Source organism: Silurus aristotelis, assembly GCF_946808225.1.
Source record: "Silurus aristotelis genome assembly, chromosome: 8".
NCBI lineage: Eukaryota > Metazoa > Chordata > Actinopteri > Siluriformes > Siluridae > Silurus > Silurus aristotelis.
Window position 1 is genome coordinate 7777676 of NC_139581.1, and position 22279 is coordinate 7799954.

Here is a 22279-nt window from a genome sequence, read left to right on the forward strand (position 1 = left end):
GTTGGACATTTGTAGTTTCTGTGATCAATTCTGAAATCTAATCAGTTCATCTTCTCATTACAATGAACATTATGTAAGTCCTACACACATTCAGCCAAAAATTCTTAAGACACTGTATTCGTTAAAAGCTCCCACGGACAACATGTTACAACTTGACTACTAAAACACTTGGTGCATGTTGTTTTGGGAAAATAACCATCTTGGGCGGAGGAGGAGGGGTGGCAATTTGTGAGAATTAGCCCCTGGGCATGGATGTACAAAGCACATGTATGTTCTTGATGCCTTAGCAGAAGTGCAAAAACTGTGTTCCAGTCCTAAATGCTTGTTTGTGCTTCCTGCTCAGTCATTATATAAAGACATTTCAAAAGGTCCTTCACTCTGCCTTCTGTTTGGCAAAAATAAAATATATATATATATATATATATATATATATATATATAAAAAAAAAAAAAAAAAAGCAGAAAGCCATAAACTCAAAGACAACCAGAAAAATGGTAAACATTTTTTTTTTACAAAGTTTACATTTAGTAGACAAGATTCTCAAAAGTTATTTGTAGATTCTATCAAAAACACTTCCTCATGCTTCTGTACTAGGTCAGGGGCAAAAATATCACCAGTCTAAAAACTCTGCTAGCATGTCTAGTGCAGTATGAAAAGGAAAAAACAACAACAATGCAGTGTTGGGTTTCTTTTTTCTCAAAAGAAAGGCGCAGCAGGTTCTTTTAATCATTCTCATAAATCAGTATAAGATTTATTTAATGTGGTAATAGGGCTGTTGTATTCCAAGAACCTGAAGAGCCCAGGAAATAGCTAAGAATGCTACCATTACTAGCAGCAGTCCCTAAAACTTTTAATTCAAAGAAAAGCATGACAGTGAAAGTACTCTAACATTATAATTATGTTATTATGTGGCTTTCAAGCAGGTGATTGACTTATTATGTAGTTTACAATGCTAATACAAAACCCTAAAACGTATATCCACTAATGCTAACTCAATCTCATTTAGCTCCACCTTTATAACCTTCAGAGCCCCCAAAGTGGCAATATGTATGTACCTAAAAAGTAGCTTATTGTCAGTTGCTAAGAGAAGGGTGCTAGCTACCTCTGTTATGTATTTAGCTTGATAATAGCTAGCTTTAAACTCAACAGGGACTTCCCTACAATCGGTAGACCCCCAGACAGAACTGGCAGTAGCATTATGATAGGGTGAAGGCTCCAAACGTTTTTTAGCATCAGCCCCACCTGAGGCATTTATTTGAGCTGAAAATCTGGTTTGAGTACAATATTGGCATCTTGCAGTCATTCCTGTTTCGACAAGCCTGAAGTAAATAGCTGAAGATGCGGTGAGGCTAAGGCTAACTGAGGCTAAGGATGGGGAGGTCAATTAGTTGAGGAACAAAAAAATGGAAATGCTTTGCTTTATGATTTGATGCTTGAAATTAATGCTTTTTATTATTACCATTACCGGATCAGAAAAGCTGTAGTACTACTATTAATAACAACAAGAACATTTTAAAAACTATATTAGTATTATTTAGAACAAAGATGCCCAAACTAGGACCTGTAGGCCAAATTTGGCCTGTGGTAAACTTTGATTTGGCCCACCATGCCATATATGCTATATAAAAAAACTATTAAAAAAACTGTTATTGACGCACCCCTTCATTTCTAATGTAATATAAAAAAAATTTCTGCCAAATCTTCAGCACCTTCTCCTTCTGTAAACAAACTTTTAGTCTAATAAATCAAAACAAGTGTAAACTAAGATTTAAACTGTCTGATCAAATGCACATTATCAACTTATGCTTGTTGATATTATAAACAGCAGCTACACTAATTCCTCTTTAATGCTTTTCTTTCTCTACCTATCCCGAGGCACCCCGAGGTTGCGCCAGCTCCAGTTGTGTCCCACCTCAAGAAGATTATGGACCTTCCAAGAAGTAGATGCCCCGCAAACATCCCGAACCATTTAGAGACCACCTGTTTAAAGGCTCTGGCATAGAGGAGCTGGTGTTGTACCTATGATGATCAAATGTTGAACTATTTCATGAGTTGCTCAGTAGCTCCTGGTTCCACAAAGTCAACTGACTGTATAAGACTGTAGAAAGGACATTACTCAATCACACACTCCAGGATTCATTGTAGTTCTCACGGAAGTTCCGATGTTTTGTATTGTTTAAAGACTAATCACACTGTTGATACCACCCAAATGAGGACCGGTTCCTCGTTTGAGTTCCTCTCAAGGTTTCTTCTCATTCATCTAAAGGAGTTTTTCCTTGCCACAGTCACCCAAGGCTCCTCATCAGGGACAAATACACATAATATTTCACTTTAATTCTTACGTTCTGTAAAGCTAGTTAGAGACAATGGACACACGCAGAGTTTGTTAGAAAGTCAGTCACAGCCTAATTTGGTACAAACTATAAAAAACTGAAAAACAGCTTCAAATATCTCATTACAGGTCACTGATATAACAAGCACATGGCTGTATTGCTTAGAGCTTGAATAGCTGTATTAAGCAGTGAACACAATTGTACTGTAAATGGGATTATGTAATCATTGTAATATGTGTAACTTAACTAGAATCGTTCGAAAATAAAACTGCATTAGGTGTCGCTTTCTGTTTTCCACTTATTATTATTTTTTTTATAATTAAGTGTAGAGCCCTATTAAATTAGGGTCTAATAATTATTTGGTTTTTATTTTCTTTTACACTACAGAGTTAAAACTTGTTCATTTAAAAAAAAAAAAAAAAAATGATATAACTAAGGAAAAAAAAACTGTTATAAAAAAAATTGTAGTTTAAAGAATAAGGCGTTTTCTGCCTGACCTCTGAGGTCAGAGGTGAGAGGGGAGGGAGGAAGTGAAGTGTGAGAGAGAAGGAGGACACGAGGAGTCCGGGGAAAAAAAAAAAAGGTGCGCTAATCGTGCGGTGCAGGTGTAAAGTCTAACTACTGGGTTGTGGACTATATACAGGAACACTGAACAGAGAGAAGACTGTTTAGAAAAATAATTGTGGATGAACTCTATGTAGAGAGTGTGGGTTTAAGAGTGACGGGACTCAGGTGCACGCGTTAATGTGAAGGACAAATATGACGCAGTTGTCTTAATCACAGGACTACGTTAGCTTCACGTGAGTCGTACATTTTGCAAAGTCAAAGTTTGACTGTACAAACGTTGTGGAACGATTTGCAACGCGAATGGTCATGAACAACGGAGACAGTGAAGGCCGCGCGATTTTTCCGGAGAGACCGAGGACACGTGGTGGTTTATGCTGCATCTCTGCCTCGTTCAGATCATCGGATGTATGATTCTCACAGTGCGTGTTCGTGGATAAACACCAGGGAAAACTGAAATCGATTGAACGGATAATCCAAGTGTGTGCTTCGTGTACAAGTTTCACTGTTCCATTGGATTTCGTGAATACTAGCAACTGCACACACTTTCACATGAGCTCCAACGTACCGCGCCAACCAGAGACTTAAATCCCAGCTGGGTACTATTTCTTTTGTGGGGTTTTCTTTTCTTTTGTCTTCTTTACATTTGTTTCTGTTAATAAATGTTTGTCCATACAATATATTCTCAAGTTATTTCTGAATGAAGAGAATGTCTAAAAGAAACACTGAAGTCTGAAGCCCGAGGTTAATGACAGTTTTTTGGGGTTACTTTGGTAGCAAACAAATTACACCAAGTAAATTTAGATGTGCCTCTCACGTGTAAAATGACCCTAGACATAGTTTGAGCCAGTGAATCAGTGCGAGGGCTACATAAGTATTTCAGATGGTAATGTATAATAATTGAAATTTCTACAAAAATATGAATTCTGCAGCAATTGTAAAATCATTCATCATTCAAAAAATCAATAAATGAACATGTTTGTGACACATAGTAAGTCACAGAGGTAAGTTTTAGGTTATATATACAATAAAATAAGCGAGAGAAGAATTAAGAAAAAGACCGAGGCAGAAGCTTCCAGCATTCCCCAATGATGGACATCTTAAGCTCATGGAGGACTCCCAGTGTATGTCCAGGGGTTTAGACATGTTTAAGTTTTGCTAAACAGAAAAAACTTTCTCCCACTACCAATGAAATAAATATAATGCTATGGGCCAAGGCAATAGTATCAGTGCGTTCTGCTTCACTGTACCCGAGATACAGTCTGATAAGGTTTTATCCGCCTCAGTCTCACTGTTAATGCTACACTGCTCCAGGAATTGGTGGCTCAATGGATAACGCTCTGGAAAAGTGATCAGAGGGTCAGAGGTCCAAGCACCAGCAACCCAAACCTTTTACTTTTTGGCCCGTGTACAAGAAAAATATTTACTCCGCTATAAGGTATTTGTTACAAAAATACGTAAAGGCTGCTTCATTTAATTGTAGATAGTAATAATACATTATTACTGATATCATTTTCTTTACTATCTTGGTGGTAGTAGCAGTATAGATTTTATAGTCATGTCAGTGTTTGAGACCTTGTGGCAAAAACGGTTATACAAGCTGTTTAAATTTACATATGACAGACCTTTTTTGGTTATATCTTCCCAAACAAGTTCTGGAGAGAGCTCACTATATATACATAGTAAGTGTTGCCTAGTGACATTAAAATGGGGAGGGTTCAGTGAAATATGTTTAGTAGAGATGGAGAACATGCACAGGATTGTCACCTTTTAAGCAGAAAGATATGTCAGTTTTAAAATGATTATGACATCTAATGAACATTTGATTAAGTTAATACCAGATTTTAGGAAGAACATAATTGAATCTATAGTTGGTTGATTTATATTTACATCTATAGCATTTGGCAGATGCACTTATCCAGAGTGACTTGCATTTGATCTAATTCATTCAACTGAGCAACTCTGGGGTAAAGGGCAAGGCACAAAGGTGTCAGCTTGGTGTTGCTAGGATTTCAACTGATCATCTTCAGATCCAAAGTCCAATGCCTTAACCACTAAGCTACCAGCTCCCCTTTTTTTTGGGACACGTTGGTACATGGTACACATGACCCAGTATTCTTGCCACTTGTTTAATATGTAATGATTGATCGTAGGTTTAAGATCTGAAGGAAGAATCTGACATTCTTTTATTTACAGGTTTACTGCCTTCTTTGGTCGTTGATGCATCTGTGTAAAAGGTATTTATCTACTGACAAATAACATCTGGTTTATAAAAAAGAAAAACTAAACTACGACACCAAAACCTGTTCCAGCATGCTAATGCCCCTGTATAAGAAACCAGGTGGAAATTAATAAGTCATGGTTTACATGTGTTGGCGGGGATGATCTTAGCGACGTGCTACAGAGCTCTGACCTCAAATGTAATGAATAATGTAGAGGAACATCTTCCCAGAAGAATGTAGGTTACTATAAGAGCAAATAGGGAATATAGATATATAAATATAGTTAGGTGTCTACAAACTGTTCAATAGTGTGTGTATATATATATATATATATATATATATATATATATATAGTGAGGAAAATAAGTATTTGAACACCCTGCTATTTTGCAAGTTCTCCCACTTTGAAATCATAGAGGGATCTGAAATTGTCATCGTAGGTGCATGTCCACTGTGAGAGACATAATCTAAAAAAAAAAATCCAGAAATCACAATTTATGATTTTTAAACTATTTATTTGTATGATACAGCTGCAAATAAGTATTTAAACACCTGAGAAAGTCAATGAAAATATTTGGTACAGTAGCCTTACTTACTTACTAAGTAGAGAAGGTTGGACGATGTGGAGTAAGGAGGAAGTGAGAGCAGCGATTAAGAAGATGAAGAGTGGAAAGTCGGTTGGACCAGATGACATACCGGTAGAAGCGTGGAGATGTTTAGGAGAGATGGCAGTGGAGTTTTTGACCAGGTTGTTTAACAGGATTTTGGAAGGTGAGAAGATGCCTGAGGAATGGAGAAGAAGTGTGCTGGTACCGATCTTTAAGCATAAAGGAGATGTGCAGTCTTGCAGTAACTACAGGGGAATTAAGTTGATCAGTCACACCATGAAGTTATGGGAAAGAGTAGTGGAAGCCAGGCTGAGAGAAGAGGTGACCATCAGTGAGCAACAGTATGGTTTCATGCCGAGGAAGAGCACCACAGATGCCTTATTTGCTTTGAGGATGTTGATGGAGAAGTATAAAGAAGGACAGAAGGAATTGCATTGTGTATTTGTGGATTTAGAGAAAGCGTACGACAGAGTGCCAAGAGAGGAGTTGTGGTATTGTATGAGGAAGTCAGGTGTGTCAGAGAAGTATGTGAGGGTGGTGCAGGACATGTATGAGGACAGTGTGACGGCAGTGAAGTGTGCAGTAGGTACGACAGACTGGTTCAGGGTGAAGGTTGGACTGCATCAAGGATCGGCCCTGAGCCCTTTCCTGTTTGCAGTGGTGATGGACAGGTTGACGGACGAGGTCAGACAGGAGTCTCCCTGGACTATGATGTTTGCGGATGATATCGTCATTTGTGGTGAGAGTAGGGAGCAGGTTGAGAAGAGCCTGGAGAGGTGGAGATATGCGTTGGAGAGAAGGGGAATGAGAGTCAGTAGGAGTAAGACAGAGTACATGTGTGTGAATGAGAGGGAGGGCAGTGGAGTGATGCGGTTGCAGGGAGAAGAGCTGGAAAAGGTGGAGGAGTTCAGGTACCTGGGGTCAACAGTGCAAAGTAATGGAGAGTGTGTTAGAGAAGTAAAGAAAAGAGTGCAGGCAGGGTGGAGTGGGTGGAGAAGAGTGACAGGAGTGATTTGTGATAGTAGGGTATCTGCAAGAATGAAAGGGAAAGTTTATAGGACTGTGGTGAGACCTGCGATGTTGTATGGATTAGAGACAGTGGCATTGAGTAAAAGACAGGAGATGGAGCTGGAGGTGGCAGAGCTAAAGATGTTAAGGTTTTCGTTGGGAGTGACGAGGATGGACAAGATTAGAAATAAGTTTATTAGAGGGACAGCGCATGTAGGATGTTTTGGTGACAAGGTGAGGGAGGCGAGATTGAGATGGTTTGGACATGTGCAAAGGAGGGACATGAATTATATTGGTAGAAGAATGCTGAGGATGGAGCCACCAGGTAGGAGGAAAAGAGGAAGGCCAAGGAGGAGGTTCATGGATGTGGTGAGGGAAGACATGCAGGTAGTTGGTGTGAAAGAGGCAGATGTAGAGGACAGGGTGGTATGGAGACAGATGATCCGCTGTGGCGACCCCTAATGGGAGCAGCCGGAAGAAGAAGAAGAAGTGTTGCAACGACGCGTCGCGTCACACTGTTTACATTCATCTCGTGTAATGGCAGCTTCTGCTCCTGGGAATGGAGAAAGTTCCAGTCTGTCACAAAAAGCTAGACCACGATTACCAAAAGTATGGGAATACTTTAAACAGAGGCCAAATAAAACGGTCCTTTGTTCACTTTGCAAAAGCGAAATTTCGTACCACGGCAGCACAACTGCGATGCACGAGCACCTCAGAAGAAAACATCCTGGTGCTCTCCGACCTCAAAAGGACGAGTCATCTTTGTAAGTATTTATTATTACAATTAGTTTTGGGAGTAATTGTTGTGTTCTAACCTGCTGTGTTTTGGTCAATAATTAATAAATATATGCTAGGTAATAATGGTAATGCTAATCACTAACGGTATAAACTCTAAACATACTGTATTGGTTACTTTGGCAAAAATAAAGCAAACTTTAACTTTTAATTTACATTTACTGGTTGTTGGAAGTTGTTTATGCACATAGACTTAAAATTAACAACTAGACTTACATTAACAGTTCACTGTAATATAGTAGTGTACGTGAACATATAGATAAATAGGCTACTAGTGCATTTTTGTTTACTTTTGGCACAAGCCAAAATAAATAAAACAATCACAAGTACGTGATTAATAACAAATTCTCATTAGTTCAAAAGAGTTTAAAATGCTTTCTGTATTTCATAATAAAATGACAAATCCACTACACTTTCTAAAATACAATTAATATTCTATTCAAAGTAATCAACATTGTAATTATTCACATTCAGTTCATTTAAAAATATGCAGATTTACTACCCTCTTTGAAATATAGTACAGTTTATATATTGTTAGCATTCATAGATTTCATGGTTAAATTGGTTCCTAATGTTAATTATTGTTTGTTTTTACTCAGGAAGAGGCAAAGCTGTAAAAAATTTAATAAAAGGGTAAAATATTATATTAGAAGTTGTACTTATAATTTTTTGTAAAGTTAATTAGCTAATAAAAAAAGAACACTAGATTAAGCAAAAAATAAAAATAATCGTTATAGTCAACAGAATAAAATAATTTTATATATATATATATATATATATATATATATATATATATATATATATATATATATATATATATATATATATATACAATGTAAAATATATATATATATATATATATATATATATATATATATATATATATATATATATATATATATATATATATATATACAATGTAAAATAGCAGGGTGTATAAATACTTATTATCAAACACCCTGCTATTTTGCAAGTTCTCCCACTTAGAAATCATGGAGGGGTTTGAAATTGTCATCGTAGGTGCATGTCCACTGTGAGAGACATCATCTAAAAAATCCGAAAATCTCAATGTATGATTTTTTAACTATTTATTTGTATAATACAGCTGCAAATAAGTATTTAAACACCTGAGAAAGTCAATGTTAATATTTGGTACAGTAGCCTTTGTTTGCAATTACAGAGGTCAAACGTTTCCTGTAGTTTTTCACCAGGTTTGCACACACTGCAGGAGGGCTTTTGGCCCACTCCTCCACACAGATCTTCTCTAGATCATCTGGCCTGTCGCTGAGAAACACGGAGTTTGAGCTCCCTCCAAAGATTTTCTATTGGGTTTAGGTCTGGAGACTGGCTAGGCCAAACCAGAACCTTGATATGCTTCTTACAGAGCCACTCCTTGGTTATCCTGGGTGTGTGCTTCGGGTCATTGTCATGTTGGAAGACCCAACCTCGAACCATCTTCAATGCTCTAACTGAGGAAAGGAGGTTGTTCCCCAAAATCTCGCAATACATGGCCCCAGTCATCCTCTCCTTAATACAGTGCAGTCGCCCTGTCCCATGTGCAGAAAAACACCCCCAGAGCATGATGCTACCACCCCCATGCTTTACAGTAGTGATGGTGTTCTTGGGATGATACTCATCATTCTTCTTCCTCCAAACACATTTAGTGGAACTGAGACCAAAATAGAACATTTGGGTCATATCTGACCACATGACTTTCTCCCACGACTCCTCTGGATCATCCAAATGGTCATTGGCAAACTTAAGACGTGCCTGGACATCTGCTGGTTTAAGCAGGGGAACCTTCCGTGCCATGCATGATTTCAAACCATGACGTCTTAGTGTATTACCAACAGTAACCTTGGAAACGGTGGTCCCAGCTCTTTTCAGGTCATTGACCAGCTCCTCCCATGTGGTTCTGGGCTGATTTCTCACCTTCCTTAGGATCATTGAGACCCCACGAGGTGAGATCTTGCATGGAGCCCCAGTCCGAGGGAGATTGACAGTCATGTTTAGCTTCTTCCATTTTCTAATGATTGCTCCAACAGTGGACCTTTTTTCACCAAGCTGCTTGGCAATTTCCCCGTAGCCCTTTCCAGCCTTGTGGAGGTGTACAATTTTGTCTCTAGTGTCTTTGGACAGCTCTTTGGTCTTGGTTGGATTCTTACTGATTGTATGGGGTGGACAGGTGTCTTTATGCAGCTAACAACCTCAAACAGGTGCATCTAATTTAGGATAATAAATGTAGTGGAGGTGGACATTTTAAAGGCAGACTAACAGGTCTTTGAGGGTCAGAATTCTAGCTGATAGACAGGTGTTCAAATACTTATTTGCAGCTGTATCATACAAATAAATAGTTTAAAAATCATATATTGTGATTTCTGGATTTTTTTTTTTTAGATTATATCTCTCACAGTGGACATGCACCTACGATGACAATTTCAGACCCCGTCTAAGTGGGACAACTTGCAAAATAGCAGGGTGTTCAAATACTTATTTTCCTCACTGTATATATATATATATATATATAAAATATTATATAATATACTGTGAGGGATCCACCTGCCATGGCCCCCGTCGGTAGCTGTCACGCTGCCTTCGCTCTGCCGCTGCCGGCTTTGATTCCCGACAGCTGTGACTCGTTAAGGATACAACTATATAAACTCACGTTCTTGAGTCACAGGCTGTCGGTTCTTGAAGGTCATGCTGGTGATCTCGTGGATCCTCGACCGCCAGCATTCCCTGCTGGTTCCATCTCCTGACCCCGTCGCTTGGGATGACTCCTTTCCGTTGGATATTTCTTTCCTTTGTGGATTACTCGTCCTGAGCGGACACTTTCAGTTTGTGACTCTTCACGGCTTATGTGTGTGTTTGGGTTGAACTGACGAATAAAGCATGATTGAGTTACTTCCGCTTTCGTTTCATGATCGCCACCCTGACATATATACACACACACACACACACACACACACACACACACACACACACACACACACACACACACACACACACACACACACACTATATATTGTATTGGGTCACCTGGTCATAAATATGGTATGTGATTTTTGAGCATTGCATTCCACATTTATTCCCAATTTGCTCTTCTAATTACCTCCAATCTTCTGGGAAGATGTTCCACTAGATTCTAGAGTGTACTTATGAATGTGTTTATCAACCACAAAAGGTATTACGAAAGGCAGGTACTGATGAAGGTGAGGAGGCCTGGGGTGCAGTCAGCAATCCAATTCATCCTAAAGGTGTTCACTAGGGATGAGTTTGGATATATCTTCGTTCTCTCCAAAAGCATATAAACCATGTCTTCAAGGAACTCACTTTGTGCACAGAGGCATTGCAATGCTGGAACAGGTTTGGGTTTCCATCTTAAATACAAGACGTCCTATACAATTGAGTGACTCCAGCTTTGTGGTAACAGTTTTGAAAAGAACCATATAAAAAGGTTAGGTCAGGTGACCCAATACGTTTGGCAATATAGTGTATATATATATATATAATCTATAAAATAGCAGATCTAGAAAATAAAATAGAAATCTTGCACATTATAGTCATGTCTTGTCTTTTCCTCATACAAACTTGGGACAAACGCTGCAAAGCAAGTTTCATGCACTTAAAAACATGATGCAGTCTCCTCTATAGATATTATTAGTGAAGAAGAGAAGTGTCTATATATCCATGAGATGAATAAACTTTGTGTGGCCCTGTGGTAAAAATACTGAGTTTGCCGTATGTGATAGAGGGTGAAAAGTTGAACTCCGAGAATAGACCGAGCACTGTTAGGTCCTGGAGGCAATATACTTAGTATGCTCAGGTTGCCTGAATTATAGTCTTCCTCGTTTAGCACTTAAAGCAAGTGTTAGCCAAGCAAATATAAAACCCCAAATCTAAAATACCCAACGTTTAAATTTCACCCTTTTCCTGAATTCATGCCGAATGTTTATATACTCCTTAACCACTTTTAATAAGAACATTTGTACCGATGTTCATAACAATATAAAAATGGGGAGTTTTGGTATGGTAGTTCTCATGCCACACACACGCGCGCATACACACAAGTGCACACACGCGTGCGCACACACACACACACACACACGCACACACACGCGCGTGCGTGTGTGCACGCGCGTGTGGGTGTGTGCGCACACACGCGTGCACACACGCACGCATCTACATAAAATGATACAGAAACATCCTTAGAAAAGCAGTATTTTAAATGCAAACACCTTGTTGATTACAGACATCAGAAAAGAACTGATTTGCAGACAGGAAGTTACAGTTCCTCAGTCAACTACTCCATACAACCATAGCAAACTGAAAAGCATAAGGCAACCCTGAGGTAGAAGGGTTCTCTTTCTGCTTGTTAAGAGCAAAAATGTAAAGCTATAGAAACTGGGCATCTAAAAAAATGCTTACTGTAGAGTACTAGATTTAAAACTTTAAATAAGCTTTGAAAATGGCAATGTTTTTATAAAAAAATTTTTTATAAAAAGCAACATATTTATGGAACTGAAATTTTCCTTAAAAGCTTGAGAAGTTTCATACAAACATGCCAAATACGCGTGTGTGAAATAAACAGTTCTTGGGTTTTAAAAACATTTAACATAAAAGTCTGAGAACTGGGTGTATTAGTGGCATAGAATCTGTTCGAAAATGTTATTTTGCACTCTTTTTGGTATGCCCAATAATGCATATTTAATATATTGTTACATTTTTATATTTATAATACATCCATATATCCAATATTGTTTGATAAAGACTACAGATACTTAAACCTATTCATGGAGAGTTTAAGGGTGTGATTTCCATTTGTAATGTATTATGTGAACTTTCACCAAAACAAACAGCTATGAAAATCTATGTGAAACGAGAACTAAACACAGACCCGAGATCAAAGAGAGATTAATGCTCCTTCTGGAATATACACATATGCCGCCAGCTCCTCTTCAGGTCACGTCCTGCTTCTCCTACAAGTTCAGAACTTTCCGGAGCACTACAGCGAGCAGCATTTGATCCGATTTTTAACCGACAGCATGATTCACGATTAAATAAATAAATCAGTAAAAGCATTGGCCTGGTAGACACTGCTCCAATTCCTGCATGCATATTCCGATTGAACCTCGTCCTTACTTCAAACGGCGTTAGACGTGAAATTAAAACTGCGAGTTAAATTAATTTAAATGAACCACAGCGTGTGATGAGCACTATGAATCATGAATGACAGGCACTTGCCCACGTTTAGGCGGCGTATTAACAGGAGCATAAATTGTGTAAATGGACACTAATGTTGGTCCTGTGTTCGAATGCATAGTGATTTTCTTTCTAGCAAAACCACAGCTCCCGTTCTTCGTTTATGTATGTCCGGTCAAAGACGTTACAGCATTGCGGCATTGCAAACTGCCCCGTGCCATAAAGGAGCTCATGCAGTCAAAACAAATAGAGAAAAAAAAACAGATTGAAGAATGTAGTATGTATATAGGCATGTTCTGGCTATGCAGAAGGCTTCAATGAGATTTCCTGTAGCATTCATTTCATTATTTAGACTTTTGTATATAATAATATATAAAGATTATTTTTATATAATTCTATTCTCCAAAAGGCTAAATGCACCATTTGTTTCTTATATTTTTATTAATCTGTGAAATGTCATTATATTTACAGGGAAAATATTATCTTTAAAAATTTGAAATGTGAATCTCCATATCTATCTATCGTCTCTGTTTAAATAAAATGTTTATATTTTGTTATATTTTCATACACTTAACGCTTGATATGACAACAGCTATTTAGGTTTATAGTAAAACCTTAGCAGTGATTTATATCAATTATTTTTTTTAATTAGTTTTGGATCTTGGTCATTGTGTATTATCTGTGACTAAAACAATTACAGAAATACACATCTTAAAAAGGCACACAGACTAAAAAAGCGCAATACGCAGAAGGAGGAAGAAAAGCAAAGGCTAAAATGCCACACATATTTCAGATCCAGATCATTGAATTACAAACAGTAGATAGTGTAGAGTAGATCCAGTGTAGTCTTACCTGAATTAATCCACCTCTTTATACCATCATAATGACTCCACAGCTATAGACTGTTTGATTGGTTACTGTTTTTTAATGCCATGGCAGCATCGGTGGCTATTTCCACGGCTCAAGGTGGGCATGATGAGATGTTATAGCATTTTACAGATTTTTGATTACAGCAGATGGTTTAATGAAGTCTCTCAGTTCCATAATTATTTTAGTATTTACTTTGGTGATACATTTTTGGGGATTCCTTTACATGTTCTGGTTTTCTCCGTGGCTATAGAAACCATCAAATGTATACACAAACACGTATCTCATGCAATGAGAATATATGCCATTAAATACTCAAAACAGTCTCACAGCATTTTGTGATATAGTCACGAACTTTAATCTATTGATTCATGTTGATGGACACAAATTTTCCTCTTTTTCCATGACACTAAGCAATAGTGGGACTATATTACTGAGAGACTTGGCTGAAATACTAGGAGTGTAACAATTCTTCGAGTAACTCGAGTAATTTAATTACAAAAATTTAGTCCATTTAAATAAACACGAAGCACTGTGTTTCCCCACGGACCAATATTACTGACGCACCACCACCACCCGTTAAACTCTGGAGCGCTCTGGACAGGTAACATAGAAGAATGAAAAATGGAGGAACGGAGACAAAACAGCGAGGGGCGAGGGGAAGATTCAGGTCAAAGTAAATGCCAGAAAAGTTTCCAATGTGTGGGATCATTTCAAACTAAAACAAAGAAAAAATTATACAGTGCGGTTATTATTTTTAAAGTGATCTGAAATAGATTTTTATTTATATACAGTGCGTTCCCTCCGTAGTGGCGGCGTAGAGCAGGTAGTGGAGCGCGTTTTAAAAACTGCCGATAAATACACGAATTTAGATCGTGAAAAATTTCAAGCAGCTTTTTTCGAAGAGAAGAAAACCACATCGCGATATCGTGCGAGATTTTATCAATAAATACATAAATGAGAATAATTATGAGTTTCATTAAACGAATAGTTTCCTATATCCTGCTTTACGTCGCCACTGCAGAGGGGCTTTTTGAACACATTATTTGTATTTTGATGTAATATGGCAATTCAATGCACTAAATAGGTTTAGTTTTTACCGATACTCTTGTATGCAATTTCAGCAATAAAAGTGTAAAAATTTTTTTAAAAGAAAAACTAATTTCTCCTTCATTTTAAGTGACCTTTCTTATTTTCTATCTTTAGTATTGCTCTTTAATAAAGCAAACGTACATCTTATCCGATCACTCAATTAACTGATTGAATAATCATTGAAATACTCTGTAACTGAAATAATTGATAGCAGCAGCCTTATTAATTACTAATGCATACTAAAGCAAGAAACCCAATAAACACAATTCAACAAATCACCTCTAGAAAAAGCATCAATATTAACCTCATAAAACGAGCCCAGGTTTTTGGTGCATTTTTTCCGTGCATTACGGATTTCCTCTGGATTTGGAATGAAGACAAATTGTGTGTTTTTTGTGCTTATTTCACAAGAAAGAAATGCAAAAGTATGAATGGTTCTTAAAAAAGCTTTACAACTGTTTTGATCGCTGCAGTTTAGATCGTCCCACTGCATTTCTTAGAGCTTCAACTTTTACTTGTAGGTGGTCACACTTGATCAGACTGTTTGAATATAAAATGTTGTGTGAATTAAAAAAAATAAAAGCATGCACTTTACACTGATGGGACAACATGATGGCGAATATGGAGATAATGTTAGTTTAACAATTCAATAATGAATAATATAATACTAGCTAAAGCAACATATTCAGAGATTGCATACCATCAGGTAAAATATTGCATAGGGTTGGGCAGGTCAGGGCATGTTGGGGTTGTTTGGGGCTGTTTTGCATTGCGTGTTTTAAAATGTTGTGCACGACATAACATTGTTAAAAGAGGACATGTGTTTGACTCCCATTTCCTGTCACTCTCATTGATTTTGAAAAGCACAGAGTCCCAGAAATCTGAATAACTCCAAAAAATAAAAGATTATTAGATGAGAAAGTATAAGTGAGTAATATTTATACATAAACATGGATCATTTTGTCCATTTGATGTTCTACTCAAAGTGTACTTTAAAAAAAATTATAAAGTCTGACTTTTATTAAATATGAAATTAACAGTGATGGCATTATTATTATTGTATGTATTTCAGAAATAAATTGTGGCTTCATATTTATTCTATTTTTTTTGTGGTAAGATATCAACAAATTTGTCCATGACCAACTGACAGCTGAGCAATATTACAATATTACATAGATATTGGGATTAATCTTGCAACAATAACTGATATTTGGTTAGCTTCATTCAAATAAAAACAATTGCAAGTGCAACTACACCAATGGTGGGCGGTCCCGGCCAGCAAATCCTTCTCTGCTGGGCTAAACACTATCAGAGCATTGACCAACATTTACAACCTAAATTCTAATATTTGTTCTATAAAATTGTATTAATTTATTCCCAACAGTTTATTCTCTTCATTTCGTAGCGTTTCTCTTGGCTGCACTGCTTCCAGTACGTGTATGTGAATGATTTTTTGTCCAATCAGATTTCAGCCTCTATGTGCTGCCATGTCAATCTAATCTGCCCAGGACCTTCACAGTCAGTAGTGCTGGCGTTTTTACTATAGAGAATATTATCAGTGAGTCTGTTTCTTTAACCAATCTGATTTTATATTCTCCTCACAGGGCCCAGAATAGTGTCAGCATTTTTCCGTCCTCTAATTGGTGGGTCAGAGGGAAACTAATACAGCCAAGTTCGACTGGCAAAACACGTGTGTAGCTCTGCACACATAAATACATCTAAATTAGTTTTTTTATGCCTACGGAGGAAGAGAAATTGATTTGCTCTTGGACATACTTAAAAATCCATTTTAGGTATTTTTTTAGGTACATTTTTAGGTACACAAAGGTTGAGTTTTATCAAAATGTTTGTTTTTGTCATGTTATTAGACAAATATGGATTCTGAACTGCTCCAGATGTTCTAGGTGCACAGTTGGGGTTGTAGTGTAGAGGTTTGGAGTCTTAACTGGGTTTCCTGCTAGTAAAATGGTATTCACCCTCCATATGTGAAATTCCTCTCTCTGTAGTGTCACACGTTGTTACATTGCGTTTTCGTATCGTACTGATGGTTTCTATAATTGCGACGTGATAGTGGTGGTATTAAGAGGAGGATTAAGTCGGGTAAGTCCTCACTGAAGGCCCAGGTACTAAATGCACGGCACACCACTGTTGTACACACACATTTCTTCAGACTTAATTCTTACAAAATTCCAGTGAACCTCGTTGCCTCTGTTGTTCTCTACAGTCCACTTGCATCACTCTTAAGCTATTTGACTGGTTAATTTGCAAAACCACAGTTTGCTTTCTCCCCTACAAACTAGAAAAGCTGGCTCTACAGTGCGCATATCTTATTTACACATACACACTTGCTCACACCAACAGACAGAAGCTAAAACAGAAGTATTAACATGTTACCCCACATATTACATACACTGTCTTCTGTCTCGGTTAGAGACTTTACTCATGATAACCAGTTAATAAATAAACACATCGATATATATACAATTTTTTGCCTCCATTATTGCTAACTTGGCTTTTACAATGGTGCTTGAAAATCTCTGGAGTGTAAACTGTTTAGAGATGTTTTTAATCATTTTTTTCCAGCCTGATGAACTCCTCAGGAAACTTCTTTGTTCATGCTTTGATACATCCTGCACCTGTTTTGAGGATCATGCTTCAATAGATTAATGTTCTTTAAATAAATTAAGAAATTAACGTACACCCAATTGAGATTTTCATTGGGAGTGAGGAGGATGAACAGGATTAGAAACAAGTTAATTAGAGGGACAGCACATGTAGGACGTTTTGGAGACAAGGTGAGGGAGGCGAGATTGAGATGGTTTGGACATGTGCAGAGGAGGGACATGGGGTAAATCGGTAGGAGAATTCTGAGAATGGAGTTGCCAGGAAGGAGGAAAAGAGGAAGACCAAGGAGGAGGTTTATGGATGTGGTAAGGAAAGTCATGCTTTAGTTCTGTAAAGCTGCTTTGAGACAATGTCCATTGTAAAAGCACTATAGAAATAACTTGAACTTTAACATGCAGGAGGTTAATCTGAAAGAGGCAGACATAGAGGACAGTAGTGTGGAGACGGATGATCTGTTGTGGTGACCCCTAATGGGAGCAGCCGAAAGAAGAAGTAGAGGACGACACCCATTTGCCATACCATTGATTAAAAACAAATGGACTCTAATTTGTCCTACAAATTCGTTTACATGTATTTGCCATTCACGGATATGTGATAATGGATCATTTCTCCCAATAAATATATAACCAAACATAATACTGATATATTTTGTCTCAATTGTTTGATTGGCTTCGGTTTGTCTACTTTAAGGATTTGTATGAAATCTGGGAATGATTTCTATCATATTTATGCAATAAATATAGAAAATTCAAAAGGGTTTTAACCACCACTGTAAATACTCCATTAATTGTGTCACTAGGCGTGTCACCTATTTACACTTCGCCAAACAATGACACAGTGCAGACTTGCACAACATGCTGACTCGGGTTTTTAGTTTCCCTTATGTTAAATATTACCGTTTCATTTGCCTGTTAATAAGCAACAGGTGAGCTACAGCATGTCTGAAATATAGCAGGAAGAGGAAGTATACACCTGGTTGAACATGTCTACACTTCCAGCTATTGATATTTTAAAAATCCTTTATGCTGCATAAAAGCTTGTGTCCCAAATATCACTTTACATTGCAACTAAGACCACAATGCTGATAGAGATTCTCAAATATGATTGCTCAACAGCTCTGTGCTTGCTAGCCGTCCTAATATGGACAAAGGTGGGTGTCCATCAGTCAATATAAACTGTCTAAATGATTGAACTGGAACGATTTAACTTTTTTACAATTGAGTTTCCAGTCTGTGAGAGGGGACGCGTTCTTTTTATTTTCTTTTTCATTCGGCAGTAACAAACATGCATTTTTCAACTTATTGACATCAACAGATCTTTAAAAAAAAGATTCAAGGGTTTATAGCTGCTACAAATAAAATGTTATTGAACATTTTGAAATGTTCTGTAATTGTGAAGAAGCGACTTCACCTCAAGCCAGATCATCTCAACCAATCGTGATCATTTTCCCATAAAAGCACATCCTGTTGCATTTTATTCAATGAATTATATACATTTTATGTCTCTTATTATTCATTTCAAAATCATAAATTTCATCACACTATGTCTTGTATATTTAAGTTTTCATTACTTTTAACCAGTGGCACGCTGTCAAGGGCCAGCAAGGCTTTCTCTGCTGGCCTAAAATCTGTCAGAAACACTTCCTTACATTTTAATATATTTTTTTTTATCAATTAATATGTATTCAATAATTCCCAAACTACCTCCAAATCACTCCAAGAAAGTGATTTGGTCATAGATGTACTTTCAAGGATATTTACAGCACAGACTTTTCAATAGAAGCTCAACATAGTGAGTAAAAGGTCAGCCAGAACAGTTCAAAAGAGTTGTTAAGCTTTTTTTTATTAACCATTTATACTTTAGAATTTGCATCAAAACATACTTATTTGCCTTTCTTTCAAAGTCTCAGGAAAACCATAAATAAAAAACTAGCTAAAAGTGTGCAGACTCATCTGAGAGTCATGTGACTGTACAGTTTAAACCACAAATTTTAAGAAAAAGAGCATCTTTCCCTCTTGGAATCTCCTCCTAGTTTTATCACAGCTATACTTTGACCTTCACTCTAATCTAATTAACATTGTATGACCAGAAGTATGTGGACACCTACTTTTAGTGTTCAGGTGTTTAAGCCAAGGACATGACAACACTATAAATGAAGCACAGAGCGATGCACTCTTTAAAGCCATGGATTTGCAGTAGTATGGGGCATATATACTACACAACACATTGCTTGTCAAAAGTTTGGAAACACTTTTATGGTTTGAGAGAGACAAATGCATGTTCTATTTTTATATGCAACAAACCAGGTAATTTAAAAGGATTTAGTTTGACCAAGTAAATATATAAATGTACATGTTAAATTTTATTTTTTGAAATATTTTACCAGGCCTCCTATAAAACTTTCCAAAGGTGTTCTTTACTTGTTGAATATTCCTTTCTGACCTTGTGATCCAGTTCATCCCAGAGCAAATCAATAGAATTGAATTTATATAGAATTTAATTCCAGTGACTAGACAGGTCATTCCATGTTCGAGAACACTCCAGCTAAATGTTTGCTCTTTCCATAACACTTACAGAGCTTTAGGTCATCATCTTGTTTCATGGTATTGTAAGTTGTTTCCAATTGGCCACAGTCCAGATGGTTTTGCATGGGGTTTGGAGTGGTATGGTAAGTATTGATATATAAGTAAGTATAGGACCTCAACCAACACAGAGTTGCTACTGGGTCCTAAGAAGCTTTCAGGAAAAGTCTACAGATAGAACACTATTATTTATTGTGTAGTTTGCCCTTTTTAGAGCCAATATCCAAATCCGGCATCTGATCAGATATATCTCACACACAACCCACAAGAATATTATTAAAACTAAACTGGGCCATAATTTATCAAAAGATTTTTTATTTATTTATATATATTATATGCAAGTTTTAAATCAAGCAGAGAAATAATGCACACATCCGGCAATTAAAACCGTCCATTGTTAAATATAGCAAAAGTTCTTTTTGGTGTCCTGATGATTTACATAATTTAAAACACCATTTGTGTGTGTGTGTATATATATATATATATATATTGAAAAGAGCCTGGAGAGGTGGAGATATGCGCTGGAGAGAAGGGGAATGAGAGTCAGTAGGAGTAAGACAGAGTACATGTGTGTGAATGAGAGGGAGGGCAGTGGAGTAATGCGGTTGTAGGGAGAAGAGGTGGAGAAGGTGGAGGAGTTCAGGTACCTGGGGTCAACAGTGCAAAGTAATGGAGAGTGTGTTAGAGAAGTAAAGAAAAGAGTGCAGGCAGGGTGGAGTGGGTGGAGAAGAGTGACAGGAGTGATTTGTGATAGTAGGGTATCTGCAAGAATGAAAGGGAAAGTTTATAGGACTGTGGTGAGACCTGCGATGTTGTATGGATTAGAGACAGTGGCATTGAGTAAAAGACAGGAGGTGGAGCTAGAGGTAGCAGAGCTGAAGATGTTGAGGTTTTCGTTGGGAGTGACGAGGATGGACAAGATTAGAAATGAGTTTATTAGAGGGACAGCACATGTAGGATGTTTTGGTGACAAGGTGAGGGAGGCGAGATTGAGATGGTTTGGACATGTGCAGAGAAGGGACACGAATTATATTGGTAGAAAAATGCTGAAGATGGAGCCACCAGGTAGGAGGAAAAGAGGAAGGCCAAGGAGGAGGTTCATGGATGTGGTGAGGGAAGACATGCAGGTAGTTGGTGTGAAAGAGGCAGATGTAGAGGACAGGGTGGTATGGAGACGGATGATCCGCTGTGGCGACCCCTAATGGGAGCAGCCGAAAGAAGAAGAAGAAGAAGATATATATATATATACACACACACACACACACACACACACACACACTAGAAATAAATATGTTGATAAGATTGACACAGCATGTTTGGAGTTTTAAACAAACAATCTAAACACAGGTGAGCACAAAGTAATTAAAATTACAATAAAATTCAAATTATACACCTTCTGACACCTCAATGTAACTCATGCCTATTCAGCTCAGCCTGACCTGTTGCCTTACGACACACACACACACACACACACACACGTTTCGAGAACACAGCAGGGAAAGGTGTGGTTGATCTCTTCTGGAAGTTAATAAATAGGAAGGACTCACATTATTATACATTGCCGTACTCATGGTGGTCGCGTCCTGTTCCTGAAAAAAACAGGAACTAAATGAGACTAAACTCCTCGCGTTTAATTCCTCCACCAATAATCCAGATGTTTCTCTTCCCGGAAAAACAACATCAACTGGAAGCCAGGTGTTTAGCGGTACCAATCTTATACCAAACAAAACGGCGCAGGTTTGGACAATATATTCTTATTCTTGTTTTTGCTGTTAGATTTTCCAGTAAAACATCTCCACCTTCACTGAGCAGTCAGATGAGGGACGATACAAGAGCCATCACAGGTGAACACACACTAACATACTAACACACTATATAGTATTCACCACGCCCTCTTTTCACACACTCGTTCAGCTTTTGGCACTTGTGTCATCATACAGGAAGTGAAACGACCAGGTAGACCTGAGAGTCAAAATGTTGAAATATGTAGCAGAGAGCTTTTACATTTTGGATAGTAAATATAACATCTAAAAATGTAAATGTTTTAAATAAATAAATAGATAGAAAAAATAATAATAATTTAAGAAATTAATAATTAAAAATAATAATAATATAATAATAATTGTTTTTATATTATATATATATATATATATATATATATATATATATATATATATATATATATATATATATATATATATAAATATATAATTATTTTTAACTATTAATTTCTTTAATTTTTATATTAAATATTATATATATATATATATATATATATATATATATTTATATATAATTTTTTTTTAATTTCTTTAATTATTATATTAAATTTTATATTAAATTTTATATATATATATATATATATATATATATATATATAT

The 22279-nt window shown here is 37.0% G+C and overlaps 1 protein-coding gene across 1 annotated transcript in view; it reads right to left on the reverse strand.

The window, feature by feature from the left end:
- The window catches only part of st14 (ST14 transmembrane serine protease matriptase), a 60984-nt gene extending 39202 nt beyond the window's left edge, over positions 1-21782 (reverse strand). The window contains exon 1 of the mRNA XM_083547868.1: positions 21446-21782. Coding sequence (XP_083403994.1) covers positions 21446-21469 — 24 coding nt within the window. The 5' untranslated portion in view covers positions 21470-21782. The remainder of the gene's footprint in view (positions 1-21445) is intronic.
- Positions 21783-22279: the final 497 nt, after the last annotated feature.